Here is a 17,466-nt window from a genome sequence, read left to right as displayed (position 1 = left end):
AGGTATGATGAAAGACTCAGCTTTTCTCTTGGGGTATTTCCATTAATGTGGATTAACAATTGCATTATCTGGAGGTAAACCTCTATTTTTCATCATGTTCTGACAGTGTAGCAATCTGGTTTTCACATTTATGTATCTTGGGTTATTTTCATGGAAAAATTACTTCAAATGTATAAATATTTAATCATAGTTTGCTGTATCATTTTATGTTCCTCTACAGAACTCTTCACAAACAAAACCAATACCAACTTCAATACTAACCTTAACCATGATTGTAACTGTCAGTCTTTAATAGGTATATTTTCTGTTTTCACTGAATTGGTTCTTGTTTCTGTCAGCTTGCCCTTAACAATCTATCCATTTTGCCGCTGCTCTTTAAAATTATTTCCAATTTTATAAAACTTTTAGTGTTCTTCCATTTCTGAACATTTTGCTTTAATTTATTCCTTGCTGATTATTTGAGTAATAACAAAATTTGCAGATAAGATGTTACCATACACTGAGAGTCCTGGAAATTTTTTTCTTTTTTTTTTTGATAGAAAATGGTCTCAATTTCTTAGTGCAAAACACTTTTTTGGGACATATAATCATATTTAATACAGTTGTCAGGAATGTACTTATATTTAATTATGCTAATAACTGACCTCTGTTTTGTGTGTGTATTCTGAAGATGATCAAGAGTGAAATAAAAAAAGTAGGGAAAGAAAAGAAAGTACAATAAAAAGGTGTCACAGTTAATATACTGCTGTCTTTTTTGATATGTGCTATATCAAAATAACCTCAATTATTTCAGTATTTAACAATCCTATGCAGTATACTCTTTGCCTAGCCTTATTACCAGTTCGAATAAATTATAATTTAGATACTTACTGTAACTCTGTAACCTTTTCAGAGTATGTAAATTTCATATAAAGTTTAAGGAAGATCTAATGTCTGAGCAGGAAAAAAAACAGGCCTTCTAACAATGCAATATAAGGTTATATTTGCATTACAAGCACCACCTTGTTAAATAAAGTAGGAACTGAAATAGAATTTACTTTACTTTACTGAATGCTAGTCTCTCATTCAGATGGATTTGATGAAACAGTAACTTTTACAATTAATTTTTAAATTAAATTTACTACATACATATTTCATATTTATTCTTAATCAAGAGCTGTTGTTTTTCTCTAGTATGGTCTCCTTTAGAGAGTACTACATTACTGGATGTTTGTGGTCGTAGAGTTAACTGCACAATATTGCCTTAGTTGTGTGCAAAAGATAGTGTCCACACAAAAACACACACACTCAAAAAAAATTCCCTACAACCACAAAGGGCAGAAAGAAATTGACTAATTTATTATATATTTCTTTAAATTTCAAAATACTGTATACCTCTAATCTAATCATGTAACAACACAGAAAGTCTTTGTGAGTTTTATTATTGAATCATTTTTGCATACACAATCTGACAGCAGGTAAGGAAGACTGTCGTTAACTATAAGAAGCTAAAACACAGACAATGATAGTTTCTGTATTAAACTGTAACTCATAAGACTATTTCCTATTATTCCTATGATTGCGCCAAGCTCTTCCACATCCAAAAATGTTAGTCAGCACCACTAAGATCAGAAGGTTGATTGTGAGAGTAGATATAAACTTCATCTGGCAAAACAAGAGACAAAAAAAAAGAAAAAAAGTCATAATTGCTCCCTAAAGCTGCAGAACACAGCAAACTCATTTTATATTGTCTACCTATATACACCTGATCTTGACTAAGTCAGAGGTGGCTGCAGTAGCGAGCATAACCAATATGGAGATGGTATTGCCACTGAAAGTAACAGGCAGAAGTGCAGAAAACAGCATTGCTTGAAGTGGCATTCTTGATTATGCCTGAATATGCTTCTAGGTGATACAGGTCTTCCCACAAACAATTAACAAAGTGAAAAAGAGACGGAACACATCAAAAAATGGTCATGTTATCATACTAGAATACAGGCCAGAAAGGTAAAGTGACTACTAGCCAATCACAAAGAGTTTCACTTAATATTTGTATCCACACAGTTGCTGTACTTTCTCATGCTTGCTCATTATCTTGTCTCCTATCACTTAAGAGTAACCACAGTACACAAAGTCCTTACAAAGTGTTCCCTACAATAGTACCCACAGGAGATACTAAAGCTTCCCGAGGGGCACAGAATGTACCTAAACCAGAGCATTTGCAATTTTAACAAGTATCCCCTATCATTTGTTGAAGTTGATGCCAACAACTATAGCAGCTACAAGCTCCAGATTTTGTCCTGTCACCCACAGTGTTTTAACTATGTGAAAACAGAAGGTGCAACTGCAATCTGGCACATCTATTTCTACTCATTAAATTACCCAGGTTTTACTGTACACAAATCTTGGAAACATGGGACAAGGAAAGAATGTGCAATTAACAGACATTACTTAAGTTTATCTTTACTCAGCAGCACCAAGTGCCTGTAATAGGGCAAGTCTGCTGTAATTCCAAGAAAGATAAGATTTATATATCAAAGTAAATGTGTTATGAACTGATGAGCAGCATAAAATTGACATAATGGTTCTTCAGGGCTATAAACATGTTTTCTTTCTTAGTTTAATTGACAATGACTAGGTTGACCTTTTCTCTATAATTGTAACTACATACAGCAATTAGACAAATCATCACCACTATCGTTTTATACACATATTAACTAGAAAGCAAAAGTATGGGATTCTCAATCACCTTTTCACGCTGATATTACAGCAAAAAAGCATTTTACATTTACATTCATGAAGGCTGGAATGAAAAAAATTGTCTTAAATCATATACAATAATGAAAAGTGACAAATATGTAAGAAATACTCAACATCTAATCTCCCAAATACTGTGTCCTCAATGAACATTTGTGTCCTTCACTATTACCATAATAAAAGATTCTTTTCTTGACAATTCACACTTTCACTTATCCTTTGACTCATACTGCGGCCCTGTTTAGTAAGTAGTAAAATGAGTATCTACTTTTATACAGACACAATCTAAACTACCTATATATTCAAAAAAGACTAGCGATTCCACACAGTCGAACTTTACATGGGACAATACAGTATTAGAACCGTGTCCTCATTTTTCATTACTCTTTCTTCTCCTCTACAGGTACTGTGTGATGCCAAAGGTGAGATGACGAAAAAATAACATATTCCGATCTTTCTGCTACGCATTGATCAAAATACACATGATTGCTAATGGCAGATTACATAATATCCTGTTTTAGGAAGTGATTAGTTCTCAAGGTAGATATGGACAGCTACTAGCAATGTAAATGTGGAAAAACAGTGATACTAATTTCTTATAGAACGTGTGTTATTAGGGTTTCAATCCTGTTTTTAAAAATGATGTTATGCTGAGCTTGGAAAACCATATAAATTTTCTAAGACTGAGAACAAGTATATGAAACAGATTTAATGATAACATATTGCTCTATTATTAGCTTTAATCTAATATTTTAGAATACTATTTGATCTTGATGTATGACTTTAAAAGTCTTGACACCAGTACATCACTATAATACAAGTACATCACCAGTAAAACTTCTCCTCCTGTGTTCAATCTCACACTCTTTATGAAAAGCTCTGTAGAAAAAAAATCACTTTGAAGCTTCTGAACAAATTCTGCGTAGCATGCATGTATATATAGACTTAAGTATATGGATGTTATACAGCATTCAATATTTCAGTGCAAAAAAAGTATCTTGAAATTTCAGGAAACATGAATATATTACACTAGATGACAGAATCTTTATGGTAAAAAATGTAGGACATCACGTAGTGTGAGTAAAAATAACAATTTAAATCACATGCAAGTCCCACATTCTACCAATATTTTGTAAGAGTAATTAACACTGTATGCATTTGCTGAATTTCTGCTTCCAAAAGCAGAGGGAATTTTGTGCAACTATTGTCTGTAAACATTTAGAAGTGCATTGCTATTCAAATGATGTCTTTTAACTTCAATATAGCTGGATTACTTGTCTAAACTATACCACCATTGTTTTATAAGATACTGTTAAACTCAGAGCTGCTGCATATCCAAAGTACATACAAAATTTAACTATTTGCTTTTCCTGTAGCTCTTTTAGGATGCAAATGAATAATATATATGAATCTTCATACAACAGTATGACACCATAACAGAAGTCACTTTGATGCAAATGTCTGTTTAATACCACTATCTTCAAGGCATCTGCTGAAAAAGATTAATTGTGATAGGCAACAGACAGTATACAAAGTGTGCATGCTTATAAACTCTCTCTCCTGATAAATTGGCTAGCATAATCTGCAGTCTCAGAAGGAGAAGCTTTACTCTGCACCACTTTTATGTTACCCTTTGAACACTCAAAGTATGCAAAAAGAAGCTGGAACGGAAGTGTGACAAAATAATTTTCTCAAATAAAATTGAAGATCCAGTGATATATTTTAGCTGCAAGGTAATTTTTTTCAGTCCTTGTCATATATGCACTCATCTAATGAAACAATCACTTCAAAATCATCACTTAAACCACCAGTGGACTACAGTACAACATTAGTTTTGCTCATGCACTGTCAAACTGTAGCATGCAGGGTCTGGAATTACAGCTTATGATTGCAAGGACAAATCTACTAAAACACAGAGGCACAGCAGACTGCCTTCTCATTGTTCACAAGCTAGGTAGGTCAGAGGGCTGGAGGATCATCTTGCCAACATGAAGACTGGGCTGGAGATTGTGTTACATGCTGTACAAACAGGAGATATGGGCTTGACCCAAAATACTAACAATAAAGAAACTAGCAAAGACAAAAAAAGGGTAATGTCCAAATAAAGCTGGAAAGGATGGTGAGTGATAGGTGAACTCAAGGACAACGAAGTGAAGCTACTGACAGCACCAGGGCAGTTCATGAAGAAAAAGTAGCAGAGAGCAAAAATTGCCAACAGACAAAATTAACAGAATAGTACCAGATAATGTCACTGTAAACTATAACATTCAGAGTGCTGGGGGCAGCCAAATAGCCTTAAAATCTATCCCAGTCCTTTCCCACAGATCAGAGATCATGTCATCTGTAGCCTTCAAACTGTCACTGTCTTATGGTCCACCCAGTAAGCCACAGCTACTCTGTAATATTGAGATCACAGGGTACATTTTAACAACACGAAACTATCTCCAAATAACATGGTTTAATTTCCAATATAATTCTTGTTTCAAGCATGGTTACTTGTTTGAAAAGGCCTAATTTACTGGGTAAAAGTCCATTGTTCAGCTACATTTTGAATAATGCGTTGTAATTCATCTCTTTTCTGAAAGACACCTGTGCACTAAAAAAAAAAAACAAAAACCAAAACCAGGAACAAACTAAAAAAGTTATACAGTATGTTATTTACACAATAGGAAAAAATTACAGAAATTTAGGATGAACTCAGGAAACTTAAAGGCTAAATTCTACGTTCATTAGATGTCTGGATGTCTTAACAATCAAATCTGAATTGAAGCCAGTAAAAACTGAATAAACATTAATATTTTAATAAGCCTGTAAATGGGCGGATAAAGACTAAGACAAGATATAGATGAAAAAAAAAATTAACACCTGTTATTATTTCTGTCATGTCAGTTTCCATTTTGGCAGCCAATATAAATCCACTTCAGGGAGATTTTTGAAGTCCATTCTTCACTTACAGAAACTTGCAATGCAAAATTATCCATAAAAATTTTCCAAAAAAAAGGAAACATCAATGTTAAAACAGCAAATTCCTTTCATTTCTAGAACATGCATGCTTCATATTCATTGTATGTTACCATACAGTTTCGTGCATTCATTGTATTGTGTTTGGAACAGTCCTGAGAAAGACCAACCTATCCATAACTCTTTTAACACACAGACAATAAACTGCTATTATATGTTTTGTGACTGGTATGTTAGCAAAAAATGTCTGCAACAGTGAAATTTCAAACTAACTTTTGTACTGCTTTTTAAAAATAATCTAGCTTTCACACTGTTTTACCTTATTTATTTCCTAACACTCAGAGGTATTGAGATTCATAGATAAATTAATATGTCACGACTTAGATTAGAACTTATCAGGACACATTTCTGCAAACTTTTTTCAGCAAACATCTGCATTGTCTACAGAGCTACATATACTATGTAAGAAAGATATGAACGAAAACAATGTTACAGGCAAAAATAAAATGGTATGTGCTACTGAAAACTTCTGAAATGTTTATTTAAAAACTTGACCTCCAGCTTCAAATACTTTAGCCAATTTTATCAGCCTGCAGTAGAGTGATAAGATTTTTTCCCAAAACAAGACAATATTTTACTTAGAAAATGAGATCTGTCAAGCATAGTGACAAAATATATTTTGGTATATCAACTATAACCAAAATAACTACATTTTTTAAGTGAGAATGACACAATAATCTCTTCACAGTTCTAACTTTTATCTTTTTGCTAATAGCACATGTTTAAAACAATTGTTTAGCACTACAGGTAAAGAGATGAGAGAATACAGAAGAGGTTATTCTGATGAGTTGTCTACAGAATAGTTCTGTATTACACTCATTCTCTGAAGTGTAATTCATGTAGACTGCAATTCACTAAGCCACAGAAATTATCATTAAATGATTCGTAAAAATTAACTGATACAGCAAATGGCATCTCTCTAGCCTTGGTTTCCAAGCAATGTTTGGAAAAGTAAAATATTACTAGTAAGGCTAGGTTTTAGTTGTATTTCAATTCTCTTCTTTTGAATTCCAAATACTAATATTTTAAAAAAAAATTACCCTGGAAGTTTATAGAGTGCTAAAATGAAATGAATTTTTGTGTTTCAATAATGAATTGAGGGTTGTTCTGTTGTGCAGGATGTTTGTGTTTGGCTGTCCCAGGGAGATCTAATATTATTTTAAATTCTTGCTACAGTCTCTTGGGCCAGAAGACTACTAATGGAAGAAAACCTGTGAAAGCATGTTTTAATTTTCCCCTGCTGACATACTAAAGGATGGCACAAACTTTTTAAACCAAATTCAGCTGGCCAATATTTGATGTCTGGAAGAAAAATGGGACTACAGTTTGCATTAAAGATTAGACAAATGCTTTTTAAAAAATCACAATCACGGCATACAGTTTTATAGAAAAGGAAAGCACTGAAAACTGTCAGTGAAAAGAAATATATATATATATTGTAAACAATAGAGCTATAAAATCTGAAGGTGAGACCTGCTTTATGTACTTTATTCACAGTAGCAAACTACTTTCAGCACCTGGAAAGACTGCATGTATTTTTCAATGCCATCTGATGGACCTTGCTCGGTAACATTTGTTACACTGCTCAGCATGCAAGCTTATTGTTATGCCTTGTTGATGGACAGCTGCTGAGATCAGGATGGAAAAAACAACTTTTACCATAGGATGATATCCAGACTTTGCAAGTAAACTTCACCTGAAAAGGTTCCAGTAAGGGTGTATTTAAACCGTGTTTTTTATTGTGTATTATAAAAGCAGGCATCTTCTCAGTCACAGAAAATACAAAATCAAGTTACTTAGATCCTAGGTTATTTATAAACATGCTGAAAATGTCTGAATCAAAGCATTTTGTATTGAATAACAAGAGTAAAATTAACTAAGAATTATAAAAGGCCTTTCGTCTCCAGTTTGTATTGTGAAAATCAGATTTATTTCAGTATTCTTCCAAACCAGTATGCCTTTTTTCTCATAAATCCACTGGGCATCACCTAAAAACTTGGTTGTTCTTTGCACCCTCTCTGCAGGTATTTATCTACATTGATGATAACCCCCTGAGCCTTCTCTCCTCTAGGCTGAACAGTCCTAGCTCTCCAAGCATGTCTTCACTGGAGGGCTGCACCAGTCTCCTCAGATTTCTGGCTCTTTGCTGGACTCTCCAACATGTCCATGTCTCTTTTGTGCTCTGGATCCCCAAACTGGACACAGCAGCCTAGGTGTGGCACAATGCCAGTGCACACTCTACAGATTATGAAAATGGATTCCAATGAAAAAGGCAGGTCATTTTTAATGCTTGGTCAGATTGGAACTCTGAGGCCTGGAAACACTCTGCCCCTCTGAAAGTTAGCTGCACAACCTGGCTGAGTTGCAGCTCTCTTCTGGCACACAGAGGTGAGTATTTACCAGTTTTTTCCTCACTTCAGGAGAATAAAAGCTAGATGCACGGACTGGGGGACATCTCAGTCCACAGTTCTGAGAATCAGTAGATCATAATCACAGGTATGCAGAGAAGCTAATGAAACTCTAATCCAAACATAAGTCACTGTTCACCTTTTTTTTTTCCTTTGCATACCTCACTTGTTCATTGCCTATATCCTACAGGCATCACCATGATCACCATTTTCTGTTTAAGTTACTGCTTACTTTCCTCATTACATTATTACTGCTAATTCCAGAACTACCCAGTCATTCATCCTGTCAACTCAGCTTCGATTTCATTACTATCTTCCTCTTCAAGTTTACTACAGCTTCTCAAAAGTACATTAATTTTTCATCTCCTTTACAAGCCAGTACTTACTGGTTAATCTTGAATTTCTAAAGCACAAAATGAACCACATTTAACATCACAGAAAATTCAGCATATACCAGCCACCTTTGATTTTAACAAGAGAAAAGGGGGGAATCATTCAGTTAACCTGATCAGGATTGAAGGCAATTAGCATATACCCTCTGACACATTTCCTATTTTCTGATGGCCCATCAATAACATGGGTCTTAAGCCCACCTCCAGATGAAAAAAAAAAAACAAAAAAAACAAACAACAAAACACCAAAATTGCTGTATTAGTTTCAATTTCAGTTTATAACCCATTCAGCAAGGAATAGCCTAAAGCAAATTTAGAACATGCTTATATGCCTTTCAAATACTATGTATAATGGGTATACTGATAGACTCTAACCAACATAGTCAGTGCAGTAAACCACTGAGACAGCCACCCCTTCTTCTCTTTTTATCCCCCAAGAACTGCGTCTATTCTGACTGCATGGTGAATTATAGGTTGTAACCTTAGAATGCACCATAACTGCAGTTAAGGATTACACCTTCTAGTCTAAGCTCTAATAGGTTGGAATTTTTACTTTTCTGTACTACTTCAAATTACAACACTGCAAATATTTTACCTGTACAGAAATTATATATATACAAAACCTTTCCATTTTCCTGATGCACTAAGGACTCAGATTTATACCACACTGTCATTTCCATGCCTTCAGGGAACATTATACTTTCTTAATTTCTGTAAGGAATGTCAGACAGAAAAAAGTCAAGCCACATTTTTGTCAAGTCTGCCATTTTCAATTATTAGCAATCAACTTTAAGAAGTTTCTGCTTTAGCTTGACAAGGTGCATACCTATCTTCCAATTTTATTTTATTTTTTTTTTGCCACAACTCATAAAATTGTTTAGGCTGGTGCTAGTCCCTTGCACTAAATTAGTAAGTAATCACAGGAGATATTTATCATCTCCATTTTTTTACATGAGAATTGTCAGACTTAATCACCCTCCTCATATTTTCACTATTTAGAGAGCTTCATTTATCATACATTTCAGCAGTGTGAAAACAGTGGACTGTTTATTCCCACTTCTCAAGTACGCAAAGAACGATATGAGTGGCAAATCACAACAAGAGGCTGAAAGTTTTACTCTTTCCAATAACATTGATTTCAACCAGAAAATCGTTCCTAAAAACTATTTACTTTAATACCATCATAGAAATAGACATAGCAAGCTAAAACATTAATAAATGGACAGTTACACTAGATTATAGAAAATGCATTCTAATTTTTATCATTGATTAAACTTTGCAGACATTATGAGAAAGATCTGTTCCCATCATCTGTTAGCAAAAAAGAATTTGTTCTATAACAATGCCAAAGAAACCATTCTCAGAAGCCTTTATAAAGCTGGTTCAGGGCTTATAAATGGAAGCTGAAAGGGCTACTAACTCTGCCAAGGATAATGATTTGAGGGATGTATGGAACCATATCCTTATTTTTTTTTTCAACCTATTTGCAGGCTGGACTGTGAAGTAGCATAACATTTAAAACAAAGTTACACAGAATGGCAACATTGTGTGACCACAGCTAGATTCCACAAGAAATACATCTCACATTCCTGGACATCTGTGATGTCATTCTCACACAGTATTATGCAATAAGAGGAATTATGAACACCTGTTTTGGTAATCACGGTAAGAATTGTGCAACTTCACATTTTAAGGACAAAACCTGACTCGCAGAAACCTGTTCTTAGCTATGAAATGAAAACCACTGCACTTAGTGCAGATGCCAACATGCTGGCAGGGAGGCTGCCCTGTTTGGACACAGCTGAGCTCCTCAAAAATGGCAAAATGATTCTAAACCAAACCACACCAAACACAAAGAGGGGAAGGGAATACAAAGAGCATGTGAAACAGCAGTACAAAGACCATGGTCAGGGAAGGTGGAGGTGGAGGCATCTCATTGCACTGGAGCACATACCTACTCCACAGTGACTGGAGGAGCCCATTCCAGAGCAGATGAGTACTCCTAAAGGAGCTGTGGAGCATGCAGAGCACACACCAGAACAGAGGGAACTGTGAGAAGAAAGAAGCAGCAGAGAGGAATCATGGTATACCAACTGTAACACCATAGCATGTGGTTCCTCCCACAGGAAACAGTTTTCATGACCTTCTCCAGTGTGAGTCACTCTCACAGACTTCAGCTCTTCAAGAATTCCTTCAGCATGGGTCCTCTCCACAAGGTACAATCTCTTAGGAACAGTCTGCTCCAGTATGGGTCTCCCACATGGTCACAAGTCCTGCTAGAATATGTGCCCTGGCACGGGCTCCTCTCCATGGGCTGCAGTTCCTGCCAGGAGCCTGCTCCCAGATGTGCTTTCCATGGGGGTCATGGAATATCCCACTGCTCCAGTGTGGAGTCTTCCATGGGCTGCAGATGGAATGTTGTTCACCAAGGACCTCCCTGGGCAGCAGGGGCACATCTGCCTGACCACTGACTGCACTACAGCCATAGGAGAATCTGCTCTGGTGCTTGGAGCATCTCTACCCCTCCTGCACTGAACTGGGGGTCTGTTTTCTCTCACGTATTCTCACTCCTCTCCTGGATTCTCTTAACAGAGGTTTTTACCTTTCTTAAATACGTTATCACATCAGTGATTCCCTCAGCTTTGGCCAGTGGTGGGGCGTTCTGGAGCCAGCTGGAACTGGCTCTGTCTGACAAGGGGGAAGCTTTTGGCATCTTCTTACAGAAGCCACCCCTGCAAAACATTGCCATATAAATTCAGTGCAAGAGCCCAGGCTGGAGCAAAGGAGTATGAGGATGGAGTGGCAAAGGTGAAGTCTTATGAACTTGCTACAACCCTTGTTCCCCACTGCCCTGTGCTGCTTCAGAGGGAAAAAGTAAACTAGTTAGGAATGAAGGATTATAGCTGAGACTGGACAAAGGGGAGGGTGAGGGAAGGTGGTTTGGTTTTGCCCTTTTTTCCCCATTGACTATTCTACTGTATTTTTAATTGTCAATAAATTAATCTCCCCTAAGTCAAGTCTGGTTTGCCCACGACAGTAACTCGTGAGTGACCTCTGTGTCTTTATATCAACCTATGGCGTTTTCCATCTATTTTCTCCTTCTGTCCTGCTGGGTGAGGGGACTGACAAAGCAACTGGATGGGCATCAGGCAGCTAGCCAACATTAAACCACCACTCTGGACTAATCACAAAGGACTATTTTTTTGCAATCACTTAAAAAGAAAAAAGACCCAGACTTTTAAGGAGATCATTTACCAAAGTATGCTGATTATCTCTGTCCAAGTTCTATGCTTTATTTTGAAATAGAATCATTCTACAAAACACATCTGCAGGGTGAAGCAATTTTTTTATAAACTTAATTAAAAACTATGATATTTAAAAGCCTAAGTAATTTTAAAAGTAAAATGAATTTGTCTTACATTATATAGTTTTTTATGCAGTTCAGGTTTCCAATGCAGCTGACTAAATAGCTGATAAATATGCAGAGAACTCAAAGGAGATCATCTTTCAGATAACACTGAAAAGATGAAATTAAATTAGAATTAAGAAATGCTAGTATTCACCTAGAATGATTCATAGCAAATACTATATAAAAGTACAGTTACTTTTCTGGAAGGCTCTGCTATATCCCCAAGTCAAGATTATACAAAACGACAGGAATAAGAACCACTGCTCCTGAAGCACGTTTCACCTCAGTCAGACCAAAGGTGATTTAATATGAAGATGCTGCATTAGGATTTGTAGTCACCATACATAAAACAAACATATCTGCCTCTGCAAAATTACAGAAGCATGGTGACAGCTTTACATATATTTTTAGAAGTAATTTTATTAAAATAATTTTCACACTTAAAATGCAGAGACTTACAGGTCCAGGAAGAGAAGACTAATTTATCTTTCTCGAAAATGATTTTAGCATTCACTAATCCTGCATGTTATAAAAAACGTACTGTTAAGAGCTGAGCTACTATTTTGATGCTCATGTGGGCTGGTGAAATGTTGGGGCATTCATATACACCAGCAGCTCTAAGACTAAATACAATGAGCTAAGCTGAGATCATGTTCAGCACTGTATTCTCTACCCAAAACACATCCAGACCTTAGCAGCTCCCAAGGCTGATTACATGAGTTCATGTGAACTCACGGTAGGCAGTCAACATACATCATTTAAATACTTTTCTAACTTACGGAAGGCCACATTAACAATTTACTCTGCTAGCTAACAACGCAGAACTCCCTATATGCTCTATGACTACAAGTATGATGCCCAATCCTGAGAAAATGTTCCTGCATTATGACCCAGCAGAACAAAGCAGATGAGCCTTTCAAAGCAGAAAATATTCCCTTTTGACTGTGCTGCTGCACAAACATTTTGGCTTCCAGGCATATAGTCTGGCCTCCAACCATCTACTACAATTCCTTTGAATTTCTTACATACTTTGACTTCCTGACCCTCTTTGGAATCTGTATTCCCAAATTCCTCCACCTTAGGCTTCTCACTAACAAGTTTTTATCACTACAGTATGGGGAGATTGTCTTATTATAGCATTTACTATGGATTAGCCACCATGATATTTCATGAAAGCACTGTACAGAAGGCCAGTATTCTCAAAAGTAGTGTAATTAGAACAAAACCAGACTTCCTATCTCTGCTGAAACCTCAGGGAGGTGTACATAATGCTTATCTTCCCCACATCACTGATTAGGACTCTGATGGCATTTGGTGATAATTACTACAAGTTCCCCAACCAACACTACTCGCTGTTTTATTGTGCCATGCAGATGCCACATATCTGCCTCCAAGGCACAACCATAGCTTAATCTCAACAACCTCCAGATGTTCTGCAAATCTCCAAAATAAAAAACACCCCAAAATAAAACTCATGTTGCCTTAAGTAGTCAATAAATTCATATTTAGTTTAAGCTAACTTAGGTGTTTACACAAGGTAAGCACCTGAACAATCATGCAAACTTCCAAATGATCACTAACATCCTCAAAGACAATACACTCGTAATACTCTGTTGAACTAGTTTCCACATTGATTAAAACCCAGTGGATGTATCATAATTTTTATATACTTTTCAGCAATTTCTAATTCAGCATTTAAAAGGAGTAGAGGAAATAACTTTATTCAGTTAAGACTAGTTTTTAGAGTTTCATCTCACTTTTAAAAGAGGAAAAATATCTGAATTACCAAATACCTGCCTGTGAATAAGATTTGACAAATGCATCAGTTATTTTCTAAAATCTTTGTTTGCTTTTATGTAGAGCTAATTTGAATAATTAAACTTAAATTTGTAGTTAAGTTTTACATGTTGGAAAAGTACTGACAGGTATGACCAGAAATAAACACAAAATCAAAAGAACTACAGAGACAACCATATAAAAGTCAGATATAACATTGGGTCATCTGTAATGGCTGGAAAAGGTTTCATCTTCTTGTTAAGCTTCATAATTCTAACCATATTCAACAAGAAGTTTTACAGTTATATGAATATAATGAAAATGTATACTTTTTATTCTAGTAAAATAATTTCAAGAACTGCTTGACATCAGTTTGGATCACATTTAACAAACTATCCTATTCAAAATGTTCAGGTAGAAAGTTATAACATTTTTAAGTACTTTAATTAAAACCTGAAAAGTGATTGCCTTTTAAATTTATATTCTTCTTCTTACTATTTTTTCTGACTTGCTTAAAGTTTTCCATTACCATAGCCTGATTCTGAATATGAAAATATGTGTATGTCTCTACCAACAGAGATATGAGGCAACTAAATGCTTTTATAACCACTGTGTTCCCATAAGGGTCTGACCTAAACCTACAACACAAAGAAACAGTCTTAAGGCTAAACACAGAGCTATAGTCAAAGTTCAATGGTACTTCCTATTTAACAAATTTCAATTTTAATATATTTAGAACAGTACATTTTCACCAAAGTTTAAGCTCATTTGCGCCTTAGAACATCCTTAAGGACTTCAGAAAACTTCGAAAGAGAGTATATTAGAAAGAAATCTGTAACCATAAGGAAGAAGTAAAACTGCTGAAACAGCCTATTTGTTTAAGGAACAAGTTATAATAAACCAACCTGTTAAACGTAATTAAAAATGTTATTTTCTGTATACTCTGAGGTAGTGGCTTTGCTCAATTTTCTCATTTTAAAAGGAAACTTCTTCTTCAATTCACAATATTTTTCATGTTTCATCTATATAACTATACAGCAACTGTGTGCATTTACTTAATCGTACTTGATAAAAAAGAGGGAATACAGCAGGATAGGAGGCATTCTGGTCAAAAGGAAAAGCCTAAGGTAATACCTACTTATTCTTTAAGTCTCATTCTAGATAGTCTCTTTCCCAAAAACATGAAGGATTTGTTCCTTTCTAAAAAAAAGATATTAATTCCGCTACATAACCCACAAGCAGTTTATTTTTCCTTACATAATAATAAAAAAATTATTTACTGTTTGTATGCATATAAATCTGTTTAAATCCTGGCTAACTACTGATGGAGTCATAACTGCAATTGTACATTTCTATCACACACAGTAGAGAGAACGTTCTCGTGAAAGTTACAGGAAACAGGTTAGTGCAGCCATCCACTTATAACTAAACTTTCCCCCACTAACAGAAATATTCACTCTATAAAATATGTGTTTAGATGATTTACTCAAAACAAGCAAGAATAAGCATGCAGAAAAAAACTGCTTCCTCTCATTTATTTCCTCCACCCTCTGAGCCATAAGGAATTATTCTCAACTGGCTTTAGATCCCATAACAAAGTTACCTGTCATTAATGATCCAGTTCAGACACAGATTGAGGGAATTAAGGTTTTTGCATCTCTTTACTATTTCCATCACGGTTTCATTGTCCAGTTCAGTGATATGACGCAGATCCAAGCTGGAAAGATTTCTTAGCTATTGAGACAAAAATGATAGAAATAAATAATCTGAAATTGTTCACTACATGACTGTTATAAAACCTGTTAAACTTTTTGGAATCACATATGTGCAAAATAGTCAAGAAAGATAAGTTTACTATATTTTTCACAAAAAAAAAAATAAATACTAATAGAATCCAACTTTAGCAAATTTGGAATTCAGGCACTCAATTACTCTATGAAATCTAGTCATTCTCACTCATGCACCAAAACACTTGCAAAAGGGACCTAGGCCTTCCTCCTTTTAGCCATATGGATTATAAATACCAAGGTAACATACCAACTCATTTAATTATAAGAAAAATATGGCATCAAAGGAATACATCCGTGCTTAGATTCAAATGCATGTGATTAAAGACTCCAGAGTCTAAGGTTGTCAAACTAAGTAAATATTACAAACTCCTTGGAAAATACGATATTTATACCATAGTCTTACCTGCTCAGCCATCAATACTAACTTGGATATTCTGAACAACAAAAGTTGTAGTCACAATATGATTAAGATTTATGCACTGATTAATCTGATTTATGGCTACTGTTAATCATTACAGTGTCCTTAAAAAGCAAACAAAACCATCTTACTATTTTTATGAGCTATGGATTCAAAGGAGAAAATTTTTACAGATTTCTGCGGTATCCTTAAACAACAAATCAGTTTAGTCATAATAACTTCCAAGTGCTGTTTACTTTTTAAGCTGTCTGAAATAATCTCTGTTATACTCTAAAAATAATTGTATTAGGTAATACTGATACCTCAATTAAATTTACTTTCCCTGTAAGAGAGAAAAATATAATCCTATACAGTGATTTAAGTCACAAAGGATTTGATTAAGTAAAGGCATACAACTGAGATCGTATAATCGGTCTACTTCAGTAGCTAATTATTAAGTCAGTGTATTTAACAGAAATTTCTTCCACAGAAATTGGTGTTGTGGTGTTTTGCTCCAGAAGTTTTAACATTCTCGAACCTGAAGCTGAAAATAAACCATTACTGCTTCCAAAAATCCTGCAGAACAAGCATAAAATTAAGGAACCTGACCACTGAGAAACAATTGCAGGGTATGTGTATAGGACAATGATATTCCTATTATTAGGGTATTACCACAGGTGTACTGTGGAGGTGTTTGTTGTAATCTCATTGAACTTCTGATTTCTTATTTGCCTGTTAGGGAGAAAAGCTCATAATGATTGATATTGCACTAGTAAAATGGACAGATTTTACAAGCTCTGTCTCTCTGCATTTTACAGATACTGCTCTACCAGGAAGTTTAAAGGATTTACCTGCTAAGCACCCAAAAAAAAAAAGCTCATAGCCTATCCTTCATTTTTTTCTGCATAAATTACAAAGAGAAGTGGAAACTTAGAGCAACTTGAATTTTCTTTATCTTCATACAGATATTCATATTAGATACTTCATCCTTTATACCATGTTAGCCATAACATGGCCAGTGCATATGACATTGGGAATATACCTACTGGACAATACAACAATGCATATGTCCTATGACAGTAAACAAATATTTACCAGGAGACATCAAAGACAAGTAAAAAATTTTCCCATTTAAAAACAAACAAACAAAGCTCCACAAAAAACTATAAAAAGCACACAGAATTTTTAACTAAAATATGCTTTCTTTAAGGACCACACTCTTCTTACAAGCGAGATTCTTCTTTCAGTATTATTACTTTCAAATTAAAAAATCTGGACTCACACTAGATCATTGCTTTTTTTAGTAATAGTTTAACTAACATGGCTTCAAATTAGGTAAGAGATAACAGTACAGTATCTACCTCACTGAGACAACAACAGATACAGAGGAAAGAATTCATGATTTCCCATGAAAAAAAAAAAACAAAGCCACAAAAAAAACCAAACAAAAAACCAAAAAAACTCCAACAAACCTAATGAATAAAACAGCACCAAAAAACAAAACAACAAAAAAACCCAACCAACCAAAAAAACTAAA

The 17,466-nt window shown here is 35.0% G+C and overlaps 1 protein-coding gene across 2 annotated transcripts in view; it reads right to left on the bottom strand.

Annotated features, from left to right (window-relative positions):
- FBXL17 (F-box and leucine rich repeat protein 17) overlaps positions 1-17,466 on the bottom strand; it is a 284,908-nt gene that overhangs the window by 178,449 nt on the left and 88,993 nt on the right. Inside the window, exons 6-7 of one of the 2 annotated variants that reach the window (XM_034073124.1) lie at positions 15,346-15,476; positions 1,423-1,644 (exon numbers count right to left, since the gene is read on the bottom strand). In XM_034073124.1, coding sequence (XP_033929015.1) covers positions 1,641-1,644; positions 15,346-15,476 — 135 coding nt within the window. In that variant the 3' untranslated portion in view covers positions 1,423-1,640. Of the gene's footprint in view, positions 1-1,422; positions 1,645-15,345; positions 15,477-17,466 lie in introns of those variants that run through there. The other variant, XM_034073123.1, reaches the window with a different exon arrangement.

The sequence above is a fragment of the Melopsittacus undulatus genome, chromosome Z, assembly GCF_012275295.1.
Source record: "Melopsittacus undulatus isolate bMelUnd1 chromosome Z, bMelUnd1.mat.Z, whole genome shotgun sequence".
Classification (NCBI taxonomy): domain Eukaryota; kingdom Metazoa; phylum Chordata; class Aves; order Psittaciformes; family Psittaculidae; genus Melopsittacus; species Melopsittacus undulatus.
Note: the sequence above shows the minus strand (reverse complement) of the source record. Positions and strands in the feature narration are given on the sequence as shown.